General features: G+C 43.9%; 2 protein-coding genes across 5 annotated transcripts; both read left to right on the top strand.

Annotated features, from left to right (window-relative positions):
* The first annotated feature begins 201 nt into the window (after nucleotides 1–201).
* On the top strand, nucleotides 202–16,078 carry AMMECR1L (AMMECR1 like). 4 transcript variants are annotated; one of them, XR_008749336.1, is made up of 8 exons: nucleotides 215–657; nucleotides 2,953–3,397; nucleotides 8,710–8,820; nucleotides 9,304–9,418; nucleotides 10,162–10,252; nucleotides 11,237–11,333; nucleotides 12,566–13,773; nucleotides 15,096–16,078. XR_008749336.1 is itself a non-coding variant. In XM_055816862.1 (7 exons), the coding sequence occupies exons 2-7, from the start codon at nucleotides 2,991–2,993 to the stop codon at nucleotides 12,675–12,677; spliced, it is 933 nt and encodes a 310-aa protein (XP_055672837.1). In that variant the 5' UTR covers nucleotides 215–657; nucleotides 2,953–2,990; the 3' UTR covers nucleotides 12,678–16,078. The 4 variants fall into 4 exon arrangements, 2 of the variants coding, with proteins under 2 accessions (XP_055672837.1, XP_055672838.1); XR_008749337.1 differs by lacking the exon at nucleotides 15,096–16,078 and having other exon boundaries at nucleotides 202–657; nucleotides 10,162–10,799; nucleotides 12,566–12,606; XM_055816862.1 differs by having other exon boundaries at nucleotides 12,566–16,078.
* Nucleotides 16,079–20,704: 4,626 nt separating this feature from the next.
* POLR2D (RNA polymerase II subunit D) lies at nucleotides 20,705–24,391 on the top strand. The gene is made up of 4 exons (XM_055817142.1): nucleotides 20,705–20,858; nucleotides 22,276–22,456; nucleotides 22,916–23,011; nucleotides 23,793–24,391. Exons 1-4 carry the CDS (start codon nucleotides 20,786–20,788, stop codon nucleotides 23,869–23,871), a joined length of 429 nt encoding a protein of 142 aa, XP_055673117.1. The 5' UTR covers nucleotides 20,705–20,785; the 3' UTR covers nucleotides 23,872–24,391.
* Nucleotides 24,392–24,470: the final 79 nt, after the last annotated feature.

The following is a 24,470-nucleotide window of genomic DNA, read 5'->3' as shown; positions in this document are numbered from 1 at the left end:
GGATGGTCCCGGCAGCGCGCCCCGCCCCGGGAGTGCCGTCATAGTGGCCGCCCGCCAATGGGAGAGCGGCACCCTGCCGCCTGGAGGTGTGACCCCGCCCCCTGCCCCCCCATCGACAGCGCGGGGGCGAGGGAGCCCCGCGCGCCACCGACCCCTCCCGCCCCCGAGACTGTTTGTCCTAGCACGTGCGGCGCGTCACGTGATGGGGCGGGAGCCCGGCCCCACACCGCCTCCAATAGGGAGCGGAAGTTCCGGTATCTATGGTTCGAGGGGGGAAAGAGTGTCCTTCCTTCTCTATGGTCCCCCTGGCACCGCGGGGCCGACGGGAGGCTGGCGGACTATGTACATTTTTCCCTCATTACCTCACAAGCAGGGAGGAGGCTGCCGGGATAGCGGAGGACCTTCCCTCGGCCTCGCTCCAGTCCTCCAGCTCCCCTCACTGCCCGGCGGCCCCGGGCAGCCCGGCTCCCGGCCCGGCTGCGGCGGGTCCTGCCCCCTCTCCCGCCCGCCGGGCCCGCTTCTCTGGGGAGCCTCGCCCAGGCCCATGGCTCCATGAGGCGGGAGAAGGAGGCGGCGGCGGCGGCGGGGCAGCAGCGGCGGCGGCGGCTGGGCTGAGGCGGAGGAGAAGCCGCGTCCGGCCCGGGACGGGTGCAGGAGGTGGGCGAGCCCCGGGGGGGAGGAGGGCAACGGGAGGCGGCGGCGGGAGCCCCGCCCGCCCGTCCCGGCGGTGCGGAGGGGGGGCACCGGGGGGGGGGGGGGCTCCGGCTCCCTGGCGCCCCCTGGCGGCCGCGGTTCTGCCCCGCTGTGGGGCGGGGGCTGCGCCCTCGGGGGAGGGGGCGCCGGGATGTCCCCGGGGCCGGCGGGACCCCCGCACACGCCGCCGGAAAGTTTGTGCCCGAGCGCGGCGGGTGTCCCGCGGCGGGGCCCGGCGGTCCGCGGGCGGGGGGCAAGGGGCGGGCCGGGGGGCGGCGGGGCCCGGCCCGGGCGGGAAGGTGCGCGCTGGGGCCCGCGGCGGAGCCGGGGGCTGCCCCGCTCCCTGTGCGCCGCCCCGCTGCCCCGGCCGGGCGGGTTCCACGGGCTCCGCCGCCCCGGGCTTCCCGCTGCCGGGGCCGGGGCCCTGGGCCGGGCCTCCGCCGGGCCGTCAGGCCGCCTGCGTCAGGGCCTGCTGCCGGCCGCGGGGGGGTCCTGCAGGTCCCTTTTCTGCCCCTACCACGGCTCCGGTTGAAAATGGAGAGTTGTGGGTTCACCTAACTAACTAACTAATTAAATAAATCACTTTCCCCCTGACCGCCTGGCTCTCAGCGATCACTTTAAGCCTACCCTGCCCAGCGGCTTGCTGCGCTGCAGTTGGGAACTTTTCATGGGCACTGAAAAGATTACACGTCGACTTTGTGAAAGTTGTGCTTTTCTTTTTCCTGGTTTTGCTGTTTGTTGGAGGTTTTTTTGGTTTTAGTTGCAAAGGTAGAGCTCAAAGGAAAAAAGATAATTTTCATGAGGTCTTGTAAATTGTTTCCTTATGGAGATCATCCTTCTAAAACCTGGAGGTGCGGAGTCCCAGCCGGAGTATGTGCTGCAGGTGAACATCTTTTGCGTTGAGGTGAACACCTCTGGAAACGTTTTATACCAGTTCTGGTTCAGTTCGGGATCCTGCGCCTCTTACAATGGCTGACAAAACTTCACGGATAAAGTTTGTGTTGTTTGGGAGTGCAGAGGACACTTTAGGGGAGCTGTCACACTGCGGAGCTCAGTGTGTGTGGCACCCACCGTTCCGGGGATGTGCTGCCAGTTTGGCTGTTGGTTAAGCTGGAAGGATGCTCAGGGGATTAATGCAAGTAGCCTGGTGCTCACAAGAGCCGAGTGTGACTTCCATTTCTCTGTGGTGTTCTCAGTGGCTTAGGTCTCTGTGCTTTTAGCCCCATTTGACAGACAGGGGCCCGTTTTTCCCTCCCGTTGTGTGTTTAGATCTCACGGTGAGGATGGTGTTACACTTACTTAAGTTCCTACTATTGACGTGTGGTCCTTGCGTATCGTCTTCATTCACTTCCGTCTGCATAGGCTTTCCTCCCTGTGTTTGTTCCACTCCTTGGGATACAGGAGCTAGCATTCTCTTCATTGCAAGCAAAGCCCTGGTCTGGTTTTTGGTTTGTGTTTTTTTAATACCGTATCTGTTTCTTGCCATTATCGCTTCACTCTGCTCACAGTGCGTGCTGCCTTCAGCTCTTCCTCTCCTGCGTATCGTCGCTGTGCGCCCTGCATGTTTATTTACGAGCACTGTTGATATACTTAATCCTGGAAAGTAAATGCAGATTCTAGTTCATGGGGTCTGGAAAATAGTCTGTTGTTTAGAAAATGGTGGTTTCATGCTTGTAGCTTCTCTTTGTGTCTTGCTTAGGCTAGTGCTAAATCAAGGGCAGCACCCCTGGGAGTCCAGCCCTGGTGGTGTCCTTCAGAGTCGTTGTCACTCTTATTTGAGAATGGGGGAGATGCGCTTATGGTTTTTCAGTAGCTTGTTTGCTGTTGGTGCAGACTTTGGCTGAGGGGGGACGGGTGATCCGGAGAAGTAGTTGATGGGGTGTATCTGTAGTCCAAAGTCTTTTTTAATTCTGTTCTTGTACAGTTTCATTCCCTTTATGGGAAGGCTGGTTAGGCGGGTGCGTGTACATGTGTGATGAGCCACCTATTAAAGTGTTCGGTACACCTCACCAATAACTTTAAAATTAGTGTGATTTCATGCATGTTGTGTACACTCTCAATTTACCTGTGAAAACACCCATTCTGCTTGCTGAACTGGCTTTAGTTCTGTACTTAGTTGCATGTGGCAAGGGTTTTCTTCCTCTTTTTGTTGCAAAAGCAAACCTCTCTGACACTTAGCAGAAGCAAGGAAAGGAAGCAGCTGTTGGTTTTTCACCTGTAACTGTTTTGTATTGCTTCCCCCTGCCCCCTCCTTGCCAGGGTTCTGCAGTGCTCCAGGCAGCGAGTTTTGAAGCAGGATGGGAAAAAGACGCTGTGTTCCTCCACTTGAGCCCAAGCTGGCGGCTGGCTGTTGTGGGGTAAAGAAGCCCAAATTGTCTGGGAGTGGAACGCACAGTCATGGGAATCAGGCCACAACTGTACCAGGCTCCAGTTCAGGTCCTCTTCAGAACCACCAGCATACAGATGGGAATAATGGAAGGGAGAACGTATCTGACTTGACTTTGGGCCCAGGAAATTCTCCAATTACTCGAATGAATCCCACTTCAGGAGCTCTGAGCCCACTTACTCGGCCCAATGGAACTGCCAACAGCACCAAGAACCTGGTGGTGACAGCGGAGATGTGCTGCTACTGCTTTGATGTACTCTACTGTCATCTCTATGGTTTCCCTCAGCCACGACTTCCTCGATTTACCAATGACCCCTAGTGAGTAAATCCGTGTGTGGGAGGAAAGCTGAGAAACCAGCACCCAGAGCTGTGGTTTGGCTGGGGAGGGATGAGGGGTTTCCTCTGGGGAATGGGGAAGCCGGTCTAGCAGGGAGGAAGGGGGGCGTTCTGCTGCTTGCTTTGTCTACCAGAAACAAAAAATGATGCGCTGTAAATGCACAGTAGAAGAGTAAAAATATTCTGTTACATTTGTTGGTGGAGATGAATGGAGCTTTGAAGAGCAGCCTTCGAGGGAGAACATGCTTAGCTCTACAGAAAGAGAGCTAGGCAAAATAAGAGGAAGTGTGGTGGTGCTTCAGCTCTCGGTTTGATGTGTTGAGTGAGATGTTGAATACTTTACCACGGGGGTGCACACCCGCTTCATGGTAACGTTCTGTTAAAGTTTGCTCCCTTTCTTGTGAGTAGGTTCCTCTGCAAAAAATCAACTGCGCTGTGCCTCCCATAAAATTGTACTAAAAGAGTGAGTGAAACTGAAATTAGAAGTTTCACAAAACGGTACAATAATGCCATTAATTTGAAGAGATCCTGCTTCTGCTGCGAGGCTCTAACTTGGTGAGGGGACAAGGGGAGGGACTTCCTTCTGCGAAGGAAATGGAAAGGGAATAAAGAAGTTGAAGCAAGTTTCTGGCTTATCCAGAAACACATGCTGAGCTGCTGAGAATTGGACAAGGACGCTCACAAGGGTGTTCAGCTGTCAGCGTTAATGGATTTAGTAGGGAGGGGAACCAAAAATTTGCCCATTCTAGAACTGAAAAACTGTGTTACACAGATACGCTAGTTGGGCGATACTGGGAGAAACGGAGAGTTAACTTTCAAGGACGATACCAAGGTTAAGAAGAAAGGAAATGAGTATGAGAAGAAGTGAGGAGAAGGATTTATGAAGGTGTTTCGCTTTGGTGAGATTTAGCTAATGTTTGTCTGAAGGTTGAATGTGTAGGTGTGGAAATGTTAATGTTGTTAAAATGTTTGGTGGAAGAATTATATGGAAGAGATCAATGACAGATTGACGCTCCTCCAGGGGCCACCTCCAGAACAATAGATAAAATAAAAAGTTGTTGACATCCTTAATGTAAGATAATGAATTTTAAATTGATGTAAAGGAACAATGGCTTAAACAGGTCAAGGACTTCTTTCATGTAATGAATGTCTCCCCACCTTATTGGCTGTCAGTGTAGATGTAGGTTGTGCTTCCATGCAGTTATTATCCAAGCAGGATTATGGATATGTATTCGGAATGCTACCGCAGAGTAAATTGTTTAATATTGCAAATACAAGTGAATGGGGAAATACTGTGGACTAGAATGTAGAATAGTTCCAGGTGCTCCCCAAACTGAAATATTTCTGCTATTGTTTTTCATACCTAAGCTAACTGGGCTCCTTTTAGAAAATGATACAGTAGTCTGCTTATTATTTTGTCACTTGAAATGCAAAGGGATTTTCTTGTTGCTATTCTGTTCTTAAATCAGTAAGAGAGATTATTTTATACAGCTTCATTATTTTGGTGTTAAAGGAGATTCCTAGCTGGATTTTGTTGCTGTTTCTATTGATTAGTTTCAAAAAGGGTATTCTTTCAGGACTATCAGCTGTTTGAATTTTATGCCCAAATTTGAAAAGTTAAAAATCATTCACTGGGCATTTCTGTGCTGATAATTTAAAAGTCTTTTAGATCAGCACTCCAAAGAAAAAAACAGCTCTTCTCTTTTCTCCCCCTGCAGGCAAATGCCTACCTGAATTTTCTTGTGTTTCAGTATTTATGCTGTTGCTTCTAGCAAGTAGTTGCATGTACCCCCAGGGAAGAGCATGGGGGTTGCTCTGTGGTGGAGCCACACCCGGGGATGAGCTGGCACACTTGAGACAGTAACATAATGAACTTCAAGCCAAATATTATAACAGTAAGCAAAGTAACGATACATAAGTAATTTGCATTGTTATCCTTTGTAACATAATTAATGTCAGCGTAAGAGATCTTTGAATGAAACAAAGGTATATTCCAGAAGTCTCTCTGGACAGACAGAAAAGTAGATGGAAGGAATAGAAAGATGCACAGGTTTGTCCCAACCTATTTCTCAGATAACGTATCTTGTAAATTGGCGCTGAACCCTGAGGTGTAGATAGCAGTAGCCATGAAGGTCAGGAATCTGCATTAACAGTGTAATAGCATAAAAGTTACACGGTTATGGCTTGAAAACAATTGTAAATTCCAGTTCTCAACTTAAGAAGATACACATACGGACAACAGTCTTGGTGGTAATTATGGAGCTGGTAGATACTTGTGGAGTAAGAGAACCTTACTTATGTGTTAGCAGTGATGTTAACAAATCAGTGTAGAGAAGGTGGCATTGCGAGACACATAGTTATGTTTGAATTAACTTGGTAAAGGAAGAAACTATCCCCTTTGCTATTCAGGTTACTGGAAAAAAAATACAGTTTTGAACCTGTATGACTGCAAATTGTTAATTGGTTACTTCTTCCGCTTTTGTACTTCAGTCTTTGCTTCTTTTAATGCTAGGTATTACAAACTGGTACTACAACTACACCATGCAAGTTTCATGTTGCTGTGCAAGACAATAAGATACTTGCATCATGAAATCTGTACTGTAACAGGTTTTCTCCTAGTACAAGCTAAATTCTGATTTGAACAAACTATGTTTTGCTACTTTAAAATTCCCTTTGTAGTTGCAATTGGAGAAGCTACTTTGTAGTTGCTGAAATTTCCCTCTCAGCCTAGCAAACCCTCATCAAACACACCTAGGTAGGATGTTGTGGCTGTGGGAGAAATTATTGCCGTAATACGCTGAGGATACATAACTGCAAAGTACTGGTCAGTGCTCTTGGGTGAAAAGGGATAAAAGATTGTTGTGACTTTTCTCAGTACATCTTGGAAATACACTGCTCAAAGGGGGACTATGGAACAACTGACTTAGTCAGCTGCACCTGCAATTTGCTAAGTGCATTTATTGTTCAGATACAGAAGCAGTATCTTTTCTGCAGTAAAAAACTTTATAATGGTGACATTTTATATACTTGTACAAAATCATATATTTTTTTTATGCCTCAGTTGTTATGACCACAGTGAAAAATTGTTTAGAATGTGCTTTAAGAGATTTTAAGATATGAAAGCCTTCTGAATGTAATTATCCTGTCCTTTCTGGTAATATCTCTTCTATTATAGCTGCAGAAAGCTGTGTCACAGCTCAGTGGAAACTTATTTTTTTTAAAGAGAAAGAGGTGAATTGGAAATGTAAACCTGTAATTTGCATCGGAGAAGCAAATTACTTCATTTGTATTCTGTCAGTGATGCTTTTCATTTTCTCCCTTCTCTATTCTGTTTGGTGTGAGTATCATATGGGCTAAATAATGGTTTCAAAACTTTTCTTAAATTTAGCTAAATTTCCACTGAGCCTGTGACAATAATGTTTGTCAGAAATCTCCTTTGCAAGTTTAGTGTCTTTTTTTTTTTATAAGTTTTCTAATGTGTTTTCTTACGCTCTGTTTCTGTTTTCTGTTCCAACATACAGTAGCTAGATGGAAGTGTAGAGGAATGATATCCTGCAAGTGCCTTGAACTATTGTTGGAAAACTAGAACAGTAAATCCTCAGTCTTCATCAAGCAACCATAAGGTGGCTGATGGTTCTGGAAGAATGTTTCAGCTTCCTCTGTGGGCAAAGTACTTCACAATTATCACTTAAAGGCTATTTGCTGTTTTGGGTAGTACTTCTGCCATTGGTCACAGCTGGTAACTAGATCCTGAGTGATGGATTTATGCTGTGATAGTGTTTTTAATTCCATTATTGCTCTGAGGAACATCACTGGGCATTGCTTTATCACTACAATTTAAATTATGTTCTCACTGCTTAGACATGAGAAGCTCTGTTGCCTTTACTGGAGGAGTCACCGTTGCTCCATGCTGGGTTTGTTGTCCAAACAGAATATCTTAGTATTTTTATAAATGTTTGCTGCAAAGATACATTGCTTAAAAGATCTTCAAGAGTTTGAGGAAAGTGAGCGTCTGAGCTCTGTTGTAGAAGCAGTTATTCTGTCTTCATGTTTTAGAACTCCTGTCAATGTTTGTTTAATCTCAGAAAATTATTTTCTTAACACTGCATGTTTTCTCTCATATTACTTATCTTTTAAAGTTCAATAGAAATCCACAGACTGATGTTTGGAATCGCTGATGACTAACTTTTTCATTTATGCTTGGGTTCAAAGTGACCACATCTTGTATTTAGTACTCTGTAATCTGAAGAAGTAAGATCATTCATCCTGTTTTTATAATTAGATCAGCAGCATCAGTTGCCTTGCAAAATTTTCCGGATGTTCTGACATTCTTGTAGAGCTGCAGCCACCACTGTCCTTTCTTTACTGTTTCTCTCTACAGCTGTTTGCAGTTTCACTCACTTGAATTTTTTGCATTTAATACTGGTAGTCGTTTTTACCTGTTTACCTCTTCACAGAGCTCTTCCGAATACTGTTGTTCTGAACTTCTTGTTCTTTGAGGCTTACTCATGGCTCCTAGTTTAACAGATTGCAATGAGCCTGCTGAATTTGAGACTCTGCTGTTATGCCTGTAAATTCATGAGAGTAGACAGGAAAATGGAAATACATGTGATGTTTGAGTAGGAACAATACAGTGATTTAGAAATATGTTCAACAGGAGAGAATATGTGTAAATATAAATCAAATGTAAGGTAAGCAAAAGATGTGAACATAAACTGTTTGAGCACTAGGGACAGACCCGGAAGTCGGATCCCCAGAAGTCAGATCCCCGTGGAAATAGCAGGGAAACAAAACCTAGGCTTGCTTTTTATCCCTTTAAAAAAATATAAAAGCTTTTATCGCAAACCTGAATTATAGATGATTTGCAGAATGCTTGGGGATCTTTCATGTTCAATGGTACTATAAATAAGTAATCTTTTTTGCTTTGCTTATATTAATTTCTATATGGGTTGTCGCATAAACTAGTGGATGCTGCTAGGCGAGGCCGTTGCTCACAGAAGTGATCCGTGGGGTCAAGTAACTGTAACAGTCATTAGGAGACAGCCAGGAAGGTGTTGGTGGAGGGCTTACAGAGTGCTGGTGGAGAGAAAGGAGTAAGCTGAAAGGGTGGGGGAAATGTTGGGGGTTGTATTTGGGGGGGTGTGGGTGCAGGGTGTGAAAGCGTGCGTATTGGGGTTTCCTAGAGGGAGAGAAAGCAAGTGCACAGATATGTGCCTTTTTAAACCTTGTTAGTCTCCCCTTTAGCAACCAAATATCTCTAGAGGCTGGAGTGTTTATCTTTTTTGCCTTTTCAGTCCACTCTTTGTGACGTGGAAGACGGGGCGAGACAAGCGGCTTCGTGGCTGCATTGGGACCTTTTCAGCCATGAATCTTCACTCAGGACTCAGGGAATACACATTAACCAGGTAATTACGTTGAAAATGAAGTAAATCTGAAATTAATTTGCTGAAGATCTATAAGGATTCAAGGTTAAGATGTTGGATCAACATGGTTACATTTAATATGCTTCACAATGAAAGAAACCTGAAAAATGTAAGATAGCTAGAGTGAGGTAACGTATCAGGATTTAGTGGAACATCTTAGCAACCAGTGAATTTTGGTTGACATTTTAAAGCTAACATCAAATCTAGCTTGCATACTAACAGTTTTGACATCTTGTGTAGCACATAACCTCCCTCCAGATGCAGTAAGTGGAGGACAGCATCAGGAAGCTTGCACTAGTATTTGCATATTACAGTTCATTAGATTAGGAAGAGATGCAAATCACTTTCTCTGCAGTAGCAAAGGGAAACGTGCTTCACAGAGGCATAATCAAAAAGGGAATAATTGAGCATCAGACACTTTAATTTGGTGCTTGTTTTAGGCAATATATCTTCTCCTTCCTTCAGTGCACTTAAGGACAGCCGATTTCCCCCCCTGACCCGCGAGGAGCTGCCCAAACTCTTCTGCTCTGTCTCCCTCCTCACTAACTTTGAGGATGCCAGTGACTACCTGGACTGGGAGGTGAGAACAGGTGCATTTGGAACTCTGCATCACTCTCTCGTTCCGTTCGGGTTCGGGTTAGTACATGGTGATGTGTCTCCTTCATTATAGGGGTGTACGGGGATAGAAGAAACTGGGACTAGAAGAAATGGGGCTGGAAAACTAGAAGGGAGGAAGAGGACGGGCTATCAGTATGCTTTTGGTTGGGAGGGGATCTGAATGGGAATAAAAAAAGACATTGAAGTGTTTTATGGATTTGGCCCAATGGACTTAAAACCCTGGGAAGTATTTTGATACTGTGAACAGAAACCGGGAATAAAAAGTAGTTGAGACCAAAGGTATTAATCTTTCCTTAGGACCTTGTATGTGGAAGTGTATTTAGTTCAAGAAGGATTAAGTAGACTTTTGTGCATGGGCTATTTTAGGCGTAACTCTTGTTGTAGAGTTATGTAGAGATGTTGTCTGTCTTGCCCAATGTAAGAGATGGAAAACTGTCAGACTTCTGACAAACTTCAGGAGAAGTGGTGGGGAGACTGGTTAGGCTCTTCTGGGAAAGGTGGCAGAGGTCCTTCATGCTGCCGAGAGAGCAACTCGTGAGGCCTGCCTGGCAAGGACAGGGAGTGGGGAAGAGAATGGCCTTATCCAGGCAAAAGCCAAACTGGCCAGAGAGAGAGAGAGAGATACAGTGTTGTGGGAATGACGACTCTGTCGCAGGCTCAGTGCCAGCAAACACCTCTTATTTGGCTATTCATTTCCATCTATAGGTTGGGATCCATGGGATCAGAATAGAGTTCATCAATGAGAAAGGTGTCAAACGCACAGCCACGTATTTACCTGAGGTTGCTAAGGAACAAGGTGGGTTTGAGATGGCAGCTAAACATGTCAACACGTGGTGTCACAGGACTGGGTAACATAAATCTGTGGATTTTGGGTTTGGATTGCAATGCTATCCTCATAGTAGTGCCATGGAGCCACCAGGCTTAATCTGGATAAATGACACCTGATACAGCTGCTGCTGGGTTTTCATCTGGCCTTTTTCTCATCCCACATCTGTGCACAGCTGTATCTTAGCGTAAAAATGTTTTAGGGCTTAAGAAATAGAGGATCTCAAAGTATGGATCTTCCAGCTTCATTCAGCATTGCATCTTTCCTCTTCTATGTTTCTCCCACCAACTAGGATAACTGCAGGCTGCACAGCACCAACAGGAGAGTCCCTTTCCTCCTCATTCTTGCTAAAGTAGCGTCCTCCAGATGAGGGCAGGAAACAGGGCCCCTCTGGAGTACACTTACCACTCAAATATAGTAGCGGTCACCATGGTAACTGCTCAAAATATTGCCTCCTTTCCTCCACCTAGCAGAGTGGAGTGGTCGCATCCTCCTGGCTCTGGGGCAAAAGACTAAGGTAGGAATTTTAACTCTGATCTCTCACATAGCAGTGCACTGTGCTATCGCTAGAGCATCAGGTTGATCCCAGTTTGTCTATGTCAAGAGCTAAGTATTATTTTAAGACTTAGGGAGCTAAACTTGAGTGGCACGTGATAGAACAGTTTGGGGTCCCTGCAACAGAAGCAAGGCACAGACCTTTATAAGGAAAGAGATCATCTAGAAAACGGAATTACTGTTTTATAGACCAGTTCCAATATGAGATAAAAGGGGTTGGCATGTGCAGATAGTGTGCATGCATAAGACCGTGTGTGTCCAGTTCAACGCTGGTATTTCTAAAGCTCAAAGCTTCCTGTTTAGTGGTTTGCTTTTCTAGAGGCCTTTTAATGCATCTCTTACGTTTTTGAAACACCATTTTTATATAGAAAAATTTCCCTTGCTTCTGTTTTTCAATAGACTGGGATCAGATCCAGACCATAGACTCCTTACTCAGGAAAGGTGGCTTTAAGGCTCCGATTACCAATGATTTTAGGAAAACGATTAAACTCACCAGGTAAGTCAATATATTTGTCATCTTTTAATTTTACTTTATAGTGTTGTGTAGGTAATTTGAAGTATTTGTGCTAGATGTAAGTCTTTGTGACTCTTGCAGATGAGAGATGTAGTCTGAAAGACAAAATCATAAACACCACCTGTTAGGCATATAGCATACATGAAATGAAGCACAGTGTGTTTGGTCCACGCAGGACCGAAGTTAGTATTTTCTAAGAGAAGTGCCACTGGCTTTAATGCAGTCTTCCACATGAAAAATCAAAGGAAGCAGAAACTTTGAAAGTTGTAAAGATACAGAAAAATCCCCTTTTTAATGGACTTCCTTTTCTCAGTGTGCTTATCTGTGGACGGTGTAGCAATTAGGAGGTGACAGCTGTCTTAAAACCAAACCACACTCACATTTGGCTGGTTTTCAGAATTTGCTTGCTTTTCTATACCCTCAGCTGTCCTATTGGTTTCAGCTCCCTTTGTATTAGTAAAAATTGGGACATTCTGATTTTGTATAGAAACACTAATTTATCAGGTCGTTCCTTACCTCTGGAGAAATGAGGTGGGTTGTGCAGAGGTGGTGTTTTTTTAACAGAAGAGGACAGGATGAAGGCTTTCATTAAATGATCATTTTAATGAAAAAAACCTCATGTAACATGGACTTAGTGCAGTTCGCAATACTTTTCAGTTATCTGTTGTTTAGCATGCTTTAGAAGCACCTGGAGATCCCTGGTCTCTCGGAAGGGACTTCATGTTTTGCGAATTCTGATTGTACAACACGGACTTTATCATGTATATGCTATAATAAACCTTCCTTTACCGAGCTCTCCATCATTTTCTTTCGCTAGTCTTTGAAATGTGAAGATAACCACAGAAGTAAATTATGGTGAAATACTGGTTATTTAGTCTCTGAAACAGAGTCTTCTTCCAGCTAACTTTTCACGCCCTTTTTTTTCTCCCCGCAGCAAGTGGATAAAAAGGATACAAACTGATCATTTATTTCTTGCACGCTACTTCAGGAGTCCCCTTAATTATGATCACCTTGAACAGGGCTCAACCTCTGGGACACTGATGCTAAGTTATTCAGACAGTATCAAACCAAGTAGTTTATGAAGTTAGTGGGTTCCTGTTGGTCATTACTGGCCGTGAGCTAAAAGATGATCTGGGATGAACGTTTTAATGACTAGTGTCCGTTGATATTGTATAGTCTGTTTATGTTACTTTTTTCTTACGCTATTCCTGTAGGTACCGCAGTGAGAAGGTGACAATCAGTTATGCAGAATACATGGCTTCCCGTCAGCATTGTTTCCAGAATGGCACTCTTCATGCCCCCCCCCTCTACAATCATTACTCCTGACACACGGCTGCATGACCAGTCCCACTCCCCAGTTGCTGCCAACGGCTACGACATCATTGGGGCAGATGCCTCCTCTTCCTGGTCCAGTTACTTCTATTACTGCACCATTTTATGATGCTAGCTTCCGTTGCCAAGTCTGCCTTCCAGCTGACCTGGGGGGAGGATGAGAGCATGACAGAACTTCAGGGGCCCAAGCCTTATCTCAGCCTTCCCTCTGAACGGGGGTTCAGTTGGATTGGGGCTCCATGCCTACGAACTGTCACGAGGTGCAGAAGACCTCTAGGAGTGAAAGTGCCACTTTGGACTGATCCGTTCTTGTGTGTTACCAACACTCTGGAAACTTGAGTTGTTTGTTATGGAAGCCCCCCAGATCAAGTAGGAGCATTCCCCTGGCAGCCTGGGCAACGGAGTCCAACAAAACATTTTTTAGGTTCTTTTTAATTTTTTTTAACCTCTGGTATCTGTTGTGTACCGAGAGCTGATTGCAATCCCCACACATCACAGGCGGACATTATGATACTGGGGAGGGTTGAACATCTGGATAGCACCCGATCCTCACAGACAGAAAACACTTAAAGATGTGGAAAAAAACCATTGGATGGTATTGCGGATGAATCCATTATTTAAGTAAACCCTAGAAGGCTTTAATTATCAGATTCCACTGTAGGTTGGATTATCTAGAAATCCTCTTCGTTTACAGTTTTCTGGGTTTTTAGACCGTGCTTTGTAATGTAGCCTGCTATGAAATAGAATGCTGTTATGCCTGTAAGAGAGCAACATGGCACATGCTGTGTGTATGTGGAGGACAAGGTACTTCAGTGTCCTTGGGCAGTCTTCTCTGTTACGGCCAAGTTTTGTGTCCAAATGTTAGTCATGGAGCCTGATTGGATTAGGGATGGGGAGGGATTTGCAGGGCATTGACTGTAGTCATACAAGTGAGACTAGTGACTGAAATTTGTTTAACTTAAGCTAACAGTCTCGGGGACCTTCCTTTTGATAGGACAGCCACTTTCTCTGGTGTGACTACCGATCTTGAGAACTGTTGAGTATTCCAGTTTATAGCAGGCCTATGGAATAGAGCTGAGTAGTTTCACTGGTAAGTTATTCTCTTAATAGCTTAGTCATTACCACATCAAGGCAATGAGGGGGGAAACCTGTATTACCCAGACGGTGTGAAACTGATGCATTCTGTATTTCTTCTCCCATCACTGACGATGACAAGAAGTGCTGTCTTCTAAGAGGAAGTTATCCAGTTGTTATTCTGCAGCATTGTTGAGGGATGTCATGAACTAAATTATGACACTCGGTGAGGTCGCTGGACTTCAAAATGATGCAGTTCTGTGGGGGTTCTTGTTTTGTTTTCCAAGTTGCTGCAGGATCAGTAATGATCGGGAAATAAAATACAGGTGCATAGCAGAGTAATGGCTATGTGGTTGCATATTATCTTGCTTGCTTGTGTGTGGTAATGATGGCTTTTAAAATTGGCTGGTGTTTCAAGCCTGAAATTCTCTCCTGGCATGGCAGGGAATAGGGCTGCTAGGAAGCTCAGAACTGCATGCTGCTGCTCCTTCTGGGCCTAGAGAAGCAAACAGAACTGTGCAGTTTTGTTTCGTGTTGGTGTAACGTTCTCCTGCTGGAGGAGAGAGACATGAGGGAAAGAAGGGGGTCCTGTTCTGGATAATGGTGCAATATTGACCCAGCTTTCCTCCTGCACTGGGTCGTTCTTATAAATGGCCACTTTTCCCTTGTGATGTTGTTGAAAAGCAATTGAAGACTAAGGGATTGTTTCATGATTTCCTGCTGCTGAGAATAAATCAGTCTTGTTACAAACTCGAGTGGTTTGTAATTACTCTCCCAGGTGCCGTGTAGTGATGGGGGAGGGTGGGGTCAGCTCTGGACATACCATTCACCTTCCAGCTGTCAAACAGTATGATACATAGGGCTACACTCATTACTGTTCCAAGTGTTCTATGTTAGAATTTAATTTCTAAAAGGTTTAAAAAAAGCAAAAAAATGGTGCTAAAACTTCACCCCTGAGCACGCTCAGTGAGACTGGTCATGCAGGCATATAGTGCCAGGCTTTTCAACAATACTGTTTCTTTTTGAAATGTTTGCCCTGTTCTGTGTCTTCAACAGTGTATAGTGTTTTCCTGATTTCGTTTTCTTTGAATACGGGATGGCTAAGGGGTGGGGTGGGGAGGGTTAGCTGTCATTTTTAAAGAACAGAATTTTAGGATTGAGTGACTTGGTTGGCTTAAGCCTGAAGTGGGCTAGATGGTTTGGGACTGGGGAAGCCTTATCCTCTCCTATTTCCATCTCCCCACTCAGTCTGTTTAAAAAAAAAAACAACAAAAAAACAAAAAAAAAAACCAAACAGAAATGCCTCTAATTATGTACTGTGTTCTTGTCTTGTTGCAGTGAGAAGAGAAGCTAGCAAATCAGAAACACTGGTCTGCTGCCTAAGAAACAGGCCCTCTCAGCTTTAGTCCCATAAGGGCCCAGCTATAAAATCAAGTTGAAGTGTGTCAATAGTTAAGTTAGCTCAGAATACTGTATGACAAGGACAGGTGGTCTCAGGAAATAATCCCATTTCTAGATCATTACACGGCAGCTATGCGTAAGGATGAAAGAGGTGAACTGTGAGTTGCCTCGAGATGGAGGCAACCAAAATCAATTGATGGAAGAATTTCTCTGTGGTGACCTGGCTGGGACAGCAGGTTAGAACTACCACTTTCCAAAGCAAGTGGTACCTGGTTTGATCTGGATTTAACTCATCCTTAGAAGCAAGTGCCTTTTGGTCTAGAAGGGCTTATTCTCATGACAACCACAACTGAGAAATACTCTCACTGCAGTTATGAATTGTCTTTGTTTTACAGTAACTACAGGAGAATGTCTTTGATCACTGGAGTCTGTCAGTGTTGGAATGTTTCCACTGTGAGGTTCTTAATTTTTATTATTTTTTTTTTCATAATGTTCAACAGTCAATCTCAACTGAGGCCATTTCAGTTTGGGAACATTTTATGATCAAAATATCACATATCTACAATTTATCAAACAAAAAAACAACCTCTGTACGAAAATCTAAGAGTTCATTTTAACCTTTGCACAGAATAATTTGTTTTCATAGTACATAACAAACATCTGCAATCTTCACTGACTTAGTGCTCTTTTCTGTTTGTATTCTGGAAACTACATGTTGTTTTGTTGGTTGGTTTTTTTTTTTTGGTTAATTTATTTCCTTAAAGCAGGAGACCTCTTTTGACCTTCAGTGCAGAGATGTCAGACCAATTCTTTGTATTACACTTGGTTGCCTCCTACCTATATAATAACTTCTGAGTGTACATAATTGAACTCTATCCTCTAATGAAGTATTGTAGAGAATAAATCATAATGGATAAAGATTATTTGTACTGTCCTCTTTATATGGTCTCTTACAGCCTTTATGGGGGATGAGGTGAAATCTTTCTCATCTGGAAACAATACACTACGTGTATAAATACCAAACCTATTAAATTATATTCAATGTTCAGAACCAGGGAGGTGGCCAGAATGGGATGACAGCAGTCTGGAAGCACAGGAATAGTTCAATATAGGCTTACTAGGAGAAAGTGAGGAAAAATAGTGGGAAATCTAAAAACAAAGATTAAATTTGTTTCATTTATTAATGGCATAGCAACAAAGTGCCTTTGTATCCTGGAATAATGTTTACTTGACAAGAACTGTTAGTTGTCATGATGGTAAAATACATGAAGCACATATATACAGAATTTGGTATCGTACTGAAAATCCTGAATTTGTAAATCTGGCTTAAACTACCAAAATTGTTCTGTGTGTTTTTGTCTGTTAAAATGAACTAATGAAAACATATTATCTGTACTTCACAGGTTAGAGTCTTCGGGTGATCTAAAAGCTTTATTTGAGGAAAAAGAAACACCCATCTTCCTAGATTCTTTTTAAAGAATATTTCAATGTTTCCTTTGGGACAGGATCAATTGGTTTGTGTAGTAGTTTTGATATAAATACCTCACGCTTAAATGTTTTTTTTCCATACGCATTCAGGTTATTGCTTATTTTTTACCTATGACAGATATATAGTTAAAGATCCTATATTTCCTCTTTGTGGTCCTTGAGAAGGGAAACCCTGGCTATCAATGAAGAACAGGCATAAGAGCCCCCAAAAAACCCCAACCAAACCAAGGGAGAGAGGTAGTTTTGACTCAAATACGGCTGAGAAGCTCGCTGACTTCAGTGTAACTACAAAGCAAAAACTTTTCAGAAATAGGCTTCTGGGACTAGTAAAGCCTTAGAAGGTAAATCCCCATGCAGTGTGAGGAGTCAGTTGAGGAGGATTCCGTGGCTAACGTGATTTCCAGGTGACTTGTAAATTCTGCAGTTGACCATGTAACTAGCACCCACTGTTGTCATGTGCCCAGGTAAGTCTTGCAGCTTCTTTGTTGGCTGAATACAGTGACTTATTTGTATATTTTTATGGCATATGTTTTTCCTTGGGTTTTTTCTTTTAATTTCACACCGAATCGGTCAGACAAAAAAAATCTCTGTCCGGTGTCTTTCATCAGGGGTTCTTTCAGGCGTGCTGTTTTCTGTAACTGCAGAAACACTCAGCTGCTCACCATCAAGATGAGGCCAGGCAGAAGGGTGTACATACAACTGCACACTGAAATAGTTCAATCCTGACTAAATGTAAACCAGGATAATTCTCCAGAAAAAACTTTCTTTGTTTTTACTTCTGTGTGAAATAAGAAGCTAAATGAATTGGTCATTTAGCACTTCCTTTTAAAAACAAATTACAGAAAGGTTAGGAGAAATTTCTACAAGATGCTTCAAAGGAAGAATACTTGAGCGTTTTTATTCTAAACACACACACACAAACCCCTTTCTGGGGATAAATTTTCTATTATAAGCTACCTAATTACGATGGAGAAATGTCACTTCTTGAAGATAAAAATTAAAACCGGAACACTTTCCCATGCAACTTCATAAATTAATATTTATACTGACCTATGTATTATGAGGATTGCTCTGACCTATGTATTATGAGGATTGCTCTCAAAATGAATTGTAGTACATGAAGCAGTAGGATAGAAAAGTTCCTAAACTGCTTTTCATGCTATCTAGAAAAACATGACCTGTGAATATGTTTTATGATCACTCCCAAAACACAGAAAGCCCAGAAGAGTATTGTTACCATGTTGCTTAAAATGAGTGTGTAACTCTACAAATTGACCAATATCCAGATTACTGAACCATAATTTTTTTCCTTGTCTATAGTCAGATAGACTACTCTTATAATCAGACACATTATGTATTAGACAACCAGCTGATAGTATGTATACATGTCATTGTATATGTATTTAAAAACTTAACAGATCACGCAAGAGCCAGTTTTGCATTCAAAGGCTTATTGTGACTTTATTACTGGCTATTAATAGAACTTTATATTGCTCATACATGTTCATTCATGATAGTTTTGGATATATAATTTTAAAAGGAGTAAAAAAAAAAAAAAAAAAGTAATGGTAAAATGGTATGAAAACCTAAACCTGAAAAGTTGTCTTTTTAAGGACACAGATGAGAAAGCATGCATGTCTTATGCAGTAACAGCTGTTACGGCACATGGTGTTCTGAGCAGGTAATGTTATCTCCCCAGGATCTACCCCTATCGCACGCTAGAAATGCTGATGACAATAAAAAGAGATTAAGGTTTTGGTATCCTCATCTTTTCACTTTTAATCCATCCTTTGCATACATTTTTTTTTTAATTGGGCATTTTGATGCTCCACATAAAATACATACTTATTGCTAGAAAGCTTAAAACCTGCTAGGAAGGTAACGTTTCTTCTGCTGGCAAATTAGAGGAAAAGCATATTACAAAATATACTAATAATAGAACATCTTCATTATTTGTTCTCCTTACATTTTATTACACAGAGGTATTTAGCTAAGCTTTTTTTAAGATCTGTGTTGGTGCAATTAGTTGTTACAGTTTAAACTGCGGCAGTGTAGAAATTACCGTAGTAGATCTAACAATCCACTACCTAATAACGTGTCTCCAGCAAGGGTCAATATTTTTTGCCCTGGAATATAGAATACTAGGGACTCTGTTCACAACAAATTACATTTGGCCAAGTTTGTTTGTCTGTTTGAATCTGTTCATTTTAAGATATCACCAGTAAATATGCCTGAATCTTCCTATAGTCACTAACTTTATTTCAATCTAGCTCATTTTCTTTTTTATGCATATTTTTCAATTGAATTGATGAATGCTGAAAAAGTAATTAGTCAGGAAGAAGCCAGTGCGTTTGAAAAATAACAAAGAAAAAGTCAGGTACTCTGGTTTGTTGCAGTAGCTGAACAATATTTACTGTGGGGTTTTAGGTACATTTTTTAAATTCTTGGAAAAAAGGGGGGGGGGGGGGGGGGGAAGTACCATTCAAGAATGTTCTTATTTGTCTCTTATTTACTCTTGAGACCTTAACCAAACACATCAGTGATAATGAACCTTTTATCTTCCATGATAGCTTCTTTAGCTGAACCTATAAACTCTTCCAAGTATCTGGCTTTCTCTTAATTTAGTTTTTTTTATACGTAAGTAGAACGGATCCTTGGGGAAAAACAAACGTGAAATTAATAACTAAAATCTCTGCCTACTGCTCTGAGACTCACGATGTTCTGAGTGGATGGGTTATTTCAGAAGCCATCAGGATTCCAAGTGATTTTAAATGCTTCTCTCATCAGTCTGGCATGGATTTCCTTGTTTCCTTGTAAACCTAATTGAAATTGTTTAATTTGCCAGATGTTCCCTGAGGTATTTTCATTCCGCCTTCCTGAATGTCTTTCTGCTTGTACCACTTAGCAAATTAGTTTTCAATCAGTTTCTCTGCCATGCTTGTTTATCCAAATAACAAATGTTAAAAATCTTTTATTTGATCCTTTCATATTCTTATTTGTTTATTCTTAATGCCTTCCTTTTGCCAGCATGCAGGAAGCAATTCACTTAGGCATGGATGCAAATTCATGAGGATAGGAGTGGCTTCATCATAAATCCTCCAATGGTCTATTTTTGCCTTTCTTTAAGAGCACAGGGCAGAGTAAGGTCTGGTAAGATGATTTAGGAGTTTTAGGCTGGTTAGGCACTTAGATGGGAGCCCTCCAGGGAAAATACTGCTCCATAAGTTATTTTGCCGGCAGTGTTCCCTTGACATAGTGTCGGGAGAGCTATATAGCATCGTTTTCAGCCTGCCTACGACTTCTAGAGGTCTGTAGGTTTTCAGACTACCCAGAGGTAAAGTAACCTCCCTTTCAAAGCGTGTTACTTATGGTGTCAACACTCCTTCCTTAGAGTGGAGCCGGTCAGTCACCGTGAGCCAGACGGACATTCCGGTACAGGGACACCTTCCCGCCGGTCACGGCTCGCTGCCTCGCTCGAGGATCTCTGGTGGCAAAATGGAGGCGCCTGCCCCGCGCCGCCGCAGGTGTGAAGCGAGGCGGGTGGAGAGGTGCCTGCGGCCTCGGTGCCCTTGTGCGAGGGCTCCAGAGCCTGAGGGGGGACCCAGCCCAGTTCGGAGCTGTCGGTTATCTCCCAAAGGCCTGAGCTGGGCCCGACCCGCGCTCTGGCCGTGTGAGAGCCCAGGGACTCCCTCAGCGTTCCCCCGCAGCCGGCTCCCTCGGGCCGCCGTTCGCGCCTTGGTATGACTCTGGGCCCGTAGCGCCTCGGTCCGTCACAGTTATCTGGCCCGTCTTCACAGAAATACAGCTCCAGCACCCCGCCGCTTTCGGTCTCTAGTTGCTAACTGCTAAGCGAGCTTACAAACACCTCACCGGGCTGTGCTGTGGGGGCAGGGGGAGGGTGAGACGCCCTGTTCCTTCGCTCCCCTTCGGTGCCCCACAACGGTAACCGCGCTTCTCGCTCCCTCCGTAAGGCCGGCCGCGCGCAGACGGCAGCCGCCCCGCCGCGCCCCCGGCAGCGCTCCCGCCCCGCCCCGCCCCGCCCCGCCCCGGCTGAGGCTCGGCCCGCCGCGGCGCCGCCTGCTCCCCCTGGCGGGCGGCGGGGCTGAGGCGGTGCCGCGCTTCTGGTGCCGGCTCAGGCGATGGCGGCGGGCGGCAGCGACCCGCGGGCGGCGGACGTGGAGGAGGACGCCTCGCAGCTCGTCTTCCCCAAAGGTGCGCGCCGCGGGGGCGGCCAGGGGGCCGGGGGCGCCGGGCCGGGCAGCAGCTGACGGCGGGCTGGGCCCTGAGGCAGGGGGCTGGCCCCTGAGGCGGCGGGCCGGGCGGCGGTTGGCGGCGGGCAGGCCCGTGGGGCGGCGGGCTGGCCCCTGAGGCCGTGAGCTCGCCCGCCGGCACCTCGGACGGCAGCGCTGCTCCGCGGCCTGGCCGCCCCGCCAGGCACAGAGCCCCGGGTGCTCCACATCAGGGACAGTAAGTCACTTTCATCTACTGAGGAACCCCGTGATTGCCAAGATGCGGCCGTTCTTACTTCTGGGGACCGCTACGTACGCGAATAAAGGAAATACTTTTATATTTCAGGTTATAGCGAAAATTTCTTGTTCTTTGCTATAACCATTACTTTTTCAGGAAACCGAGTGTCCGAAGTCTGAGTTGTGACTAGGGACGCTAACAGTCTGTGTATTTTATTTTTTTCCCAGAAAAGTACTCAGTATAAATTCCAGAGGGGGGGTGGGAGGGGGAGGAGCCCTAAAGGCCACTCTGCTCTGTTTTTGAGTTATGAACAAAAGCATAGTCCTGAAAGATTTTTATTTTATGTTTTTACACTAAAATCTATTTTCTAACCCATTTTCAGCCCAAGTTACTTTCTTGCTCCATGCAAATTAAAGGTTGCCAGTCCCTTTCTGGCACTGCCCTGTGTCCAGCTGTTGTTACAGAACAGTGCTGAAGGGCATCCAGGGATGCAGTCTCTGATCCTGCTGCTTTGAATGGCTCGTACTGCTGATATTAAAAGACTTTCTTGTTACTGGAATAAATATAGTGATCATGATGATGAAAACCAAAGAAAGTTGGCTAAGAATGGGGGGTGGCTGTGTCTATTAAGGATTAGTTAAAACTTCTGCCTGATAATAACATATCAGTGGGTCAATTAACTTATCAAGTAAATGAAGCCTTTTTAAAAACATTCACCAGTGCCTACATTGACTAAGAACTCAGAGGCTTCCAAAGACCAGAGGTGTCGCTTCTGAATCTTTTGAGTATTGCAGTTCTAAATATCTTTTTCTAAAACAAATCATGTGTTACTTAAGTTCTGCCAAAAATGGGTGAAGAAAGCATATTGCAAAAATGTGTCAAATCAGAAGGTTAGGGCTGCAAATGGAAAATGCATGGTCAAAAATACAAACACGTTGGATTGTCACTCGAAGCGGTGTAATTTTTATCAGCATTTTCAGTGTGAAATGCCACCCAGACGTTGGTGACAAGGCTTGCACAATTGCTGTGAAACACATTCTTCATTTCCTTATTGCCCAAAGTTCAATTTTACTGCAAATTTACATACACAACTGCTGCAAGTGCACTTTTTCATCCGTGCTTCACCTTCTTTTTATGCTGGTGTCCACTCCTTCAAATGCAGAATTTGAAACTGCGGAAACTCTTCTAAATTCAGAAGTGCATATGCTTCTTGAGCATCGTAAACAACAGAATGAGAGTGCAGAAGACGAGCAGGAGCTTTCAGAAGTCTTCATGAAAACCTTGAACTACACGGCGCGCTTCAGCCGCTTCAAAAACCGTGAAACCATTGCCAGTGTCCGTAGGTGAGTGGAAAAGTTAAGAGTATAAGACTGTTCTGGAGAATGTGGTATATAATATTGATGCTGCTTTATGAAAGTACAGTTTAATGGCGTTTCCTGATTTGTACTATAATTCTGAACCTTGTCTTTCTGAAGAGGCAAGAAATTTGATCATAATTCTTCATGGAGGGTTGTACTTTTTCTAGGTCAAGCCTTCTGAACTGCTTTCTTTCCAGTATTTAAATGACAGCTGACTGCATTAGATGAGAGGATTTTCTAGACTTTGTAGAGTAATTCGGGGGAAGTGCAGTTAACAGGTGTAACTTTTTTTTTTTCTAAGCAATTATATAATGAGTCTTTCCTCCTGAAAAAACATTTACTTCAATGCCAAAAGCAGAGTGAAAAAATGTATCAGTTTGGTTTATGACTTTTTATGTTCCTGTCTTACTTGTAATTTCACCAAGTTATTGTCTTTCTTTACAGTTTGCTGCTCCAGAAGAAGCTCCATAAATTTGAATTGGCATGTTTGGCCAACCTGTGTCCTGAGACAGCTGAGGAAGCAAAAGCTTTGATTCCTAGGTGAGCATTTACGTATCGTGAAAAGACTGCTTTATACTTTCCTGTGATTTAAAGCCAGTTAGGGGTAGATGACCTCTCTTCAGTCCAGCTCTGTTGATGGAAAAACTTCTGGTCTTGGTCTTTCTTCACCCACCCATTGATCTGACAGTGAGGCACTATTTGTAAGTGTCCCTAATGCACTTCTGACAAGTTTTACTGGACTCAGTGTAAACAGCTTGAATTGGATTTCTTAGCCCACCCAGCTGTGTTGGTGGTGTTGGTGGATTTTTTTTTTCTGTAGGAGCAAATGACAGTGCTCCTATTAACTGCTTTGTGGCTAATGTACGGGGAGGTGGGGAGCAGTAACTTCTTCATATCTTGATTTGTTTCCTCATGGCCTAAGATAGAGGAGGGAACGAAACATTCTTTTGAATTATAGTTTCTTCCTCATGAGCTAAGATTTCATAGCAGGCCTGGACTGGCTTATGAGCATGTGGCTACATGGACTTCATTTAGAGGTCTGCTTAAACCTGCACCTGCCTTGCCTTTTTGAGAAAACATTTTGGAATTAGTCAGCACAAAGCCCTGGGAAGGATGGAGTTCTGTCCCTAATAGAGGAAGCGCTGCATAGGGATTGGAGTGGTATTTGTACAGTAATGTTACAGGTGGTTCCTGGTGTACCGTACAGGTGGGTGATGATGGTGTTGAGACTGACGGGAGAGAATTGTGGCTATCTGAAATGAATTCACAGGGAGATTATTTCTAAAACCTTTAATGTATCCTCATTGTTCTTGTCTTGCAGTCTGGAGGGCCGGTTTGAAGATGAGGAATTACAGCAGATTCTTGATGACATTCAGACTAAACGCAGCTTCCAGTATTAAGATTAAGCCTCAGCTCCTTTATCTGAACAGAAAAACCTGGGAACTTTGTTTCTCAGCCCTCTGGACCAATCCAGCTCCCGGCTGAGTAAGGGGAGCTGTGGATACAGGGTACTCCAGTGCTGTGTCATCCACAGAGTGGAGATCAGCATAGTCCTTTTGGTTTGTTCTGCTCCACATGTATGTTGGTAAGGACACCCGCCTGTGTTGTGAGACCTAAAGAAACGGAAAAGCCAGTGGCTCAATTATTTGTTTCTTCCAAATCCCTCTCCCCGATTTGGAAATTTTCAACATGTTTCTGTTTTTTTAGCAGAAATGTAGATGTGACTTCTATTTTTTTGTGAACTTCTAAAAGAGATGGAGAAGCTTGTTCTTGACTCTCAGAAGGTTTACTGATGAGCTGCATCAACTTCTGTGGTGGTTTATTTGTTTGGGTTTCTTACTGTTTGATCAGGACAGTGGATTTTTACAGCTTCAATAATTTTCCATTATTTAGTGTAAATTAAAAGATGTTTCTAATTAAGACCTTGTGTTTTATAAACATTAGGTGCATGTTATGATTTTATTAATGAGGACCTTTTTGATAAACAGATCCTGTGATT

The sequence above is a fragment of the Falco peregrinus genome, chromosome 12 (assembly GCF_023634155.1).
Source record: "Falco peregrinus isolate bFalPer1 chromosome 12, bFalPer1.pri, whole genome shotgun sequence".
Taxonomy (NCBI): Eukaryota; Metazoa; Chordata; class Aves; order Falconiformes; family Falconidae; genus Falco; species Falco peregrinus.
This window is presented reverse-complemented; position numbering and strand designations above follow the sequence as displayed.

What these genes read in the sequence shown, in the direction of transcription:
- AMMECR1L (XM_055816862.1), top strand. Translation starts at nt 2,991, where the DNA reads ATGGGAAAAAGACGCTGTGTTCCTCCACTTGAGCCCAAGCTGGCGGCT. An exon ending in GTGACTACCTGGACTGGGAG is followed by an intron (nt 9,419 to 10,161) that starts GTGAGAACAGGT and finishes TTCCATCTATAG; the next exon opens with GTTGGGATCCATGGGATCAG. An exon ending in TGAGGTTGCTAAGGAACAAG is followed by an intron (nt 10,253 to 11,236) that starts GTGGGTTTGAGA and finishes GTTTTTCAATAG; the next exon opens with ACTGGGATCAGATCCAGACC.
- POLR2D (XM_055817142.1), top strand. Translation starts at nt 20,786, where the DNA reads ATGGCGGCGGGCGGCAGCGACCCGCGGGCGGCGGACGTGGAGGAGGAC. An exon ending in GCAGCTCGTCTTCCCCAAAG is followed by an intron (nt 20,859 to 22,275) that starts GTGCGCGCCGCG and finishes CTTCAAATGCAG; the next exon opens with AATTTGAAACTGCGGAAACT. An exon ending in ACCATTGCCAGTGTCCGTAG is followed by an intron (nt 22,457 to 22,915) that starts GTGAGTGGAAAA and finishes CTTTCTTTACAG; the next exon opens with TTTGCTGCTCCAGAAGAAGC.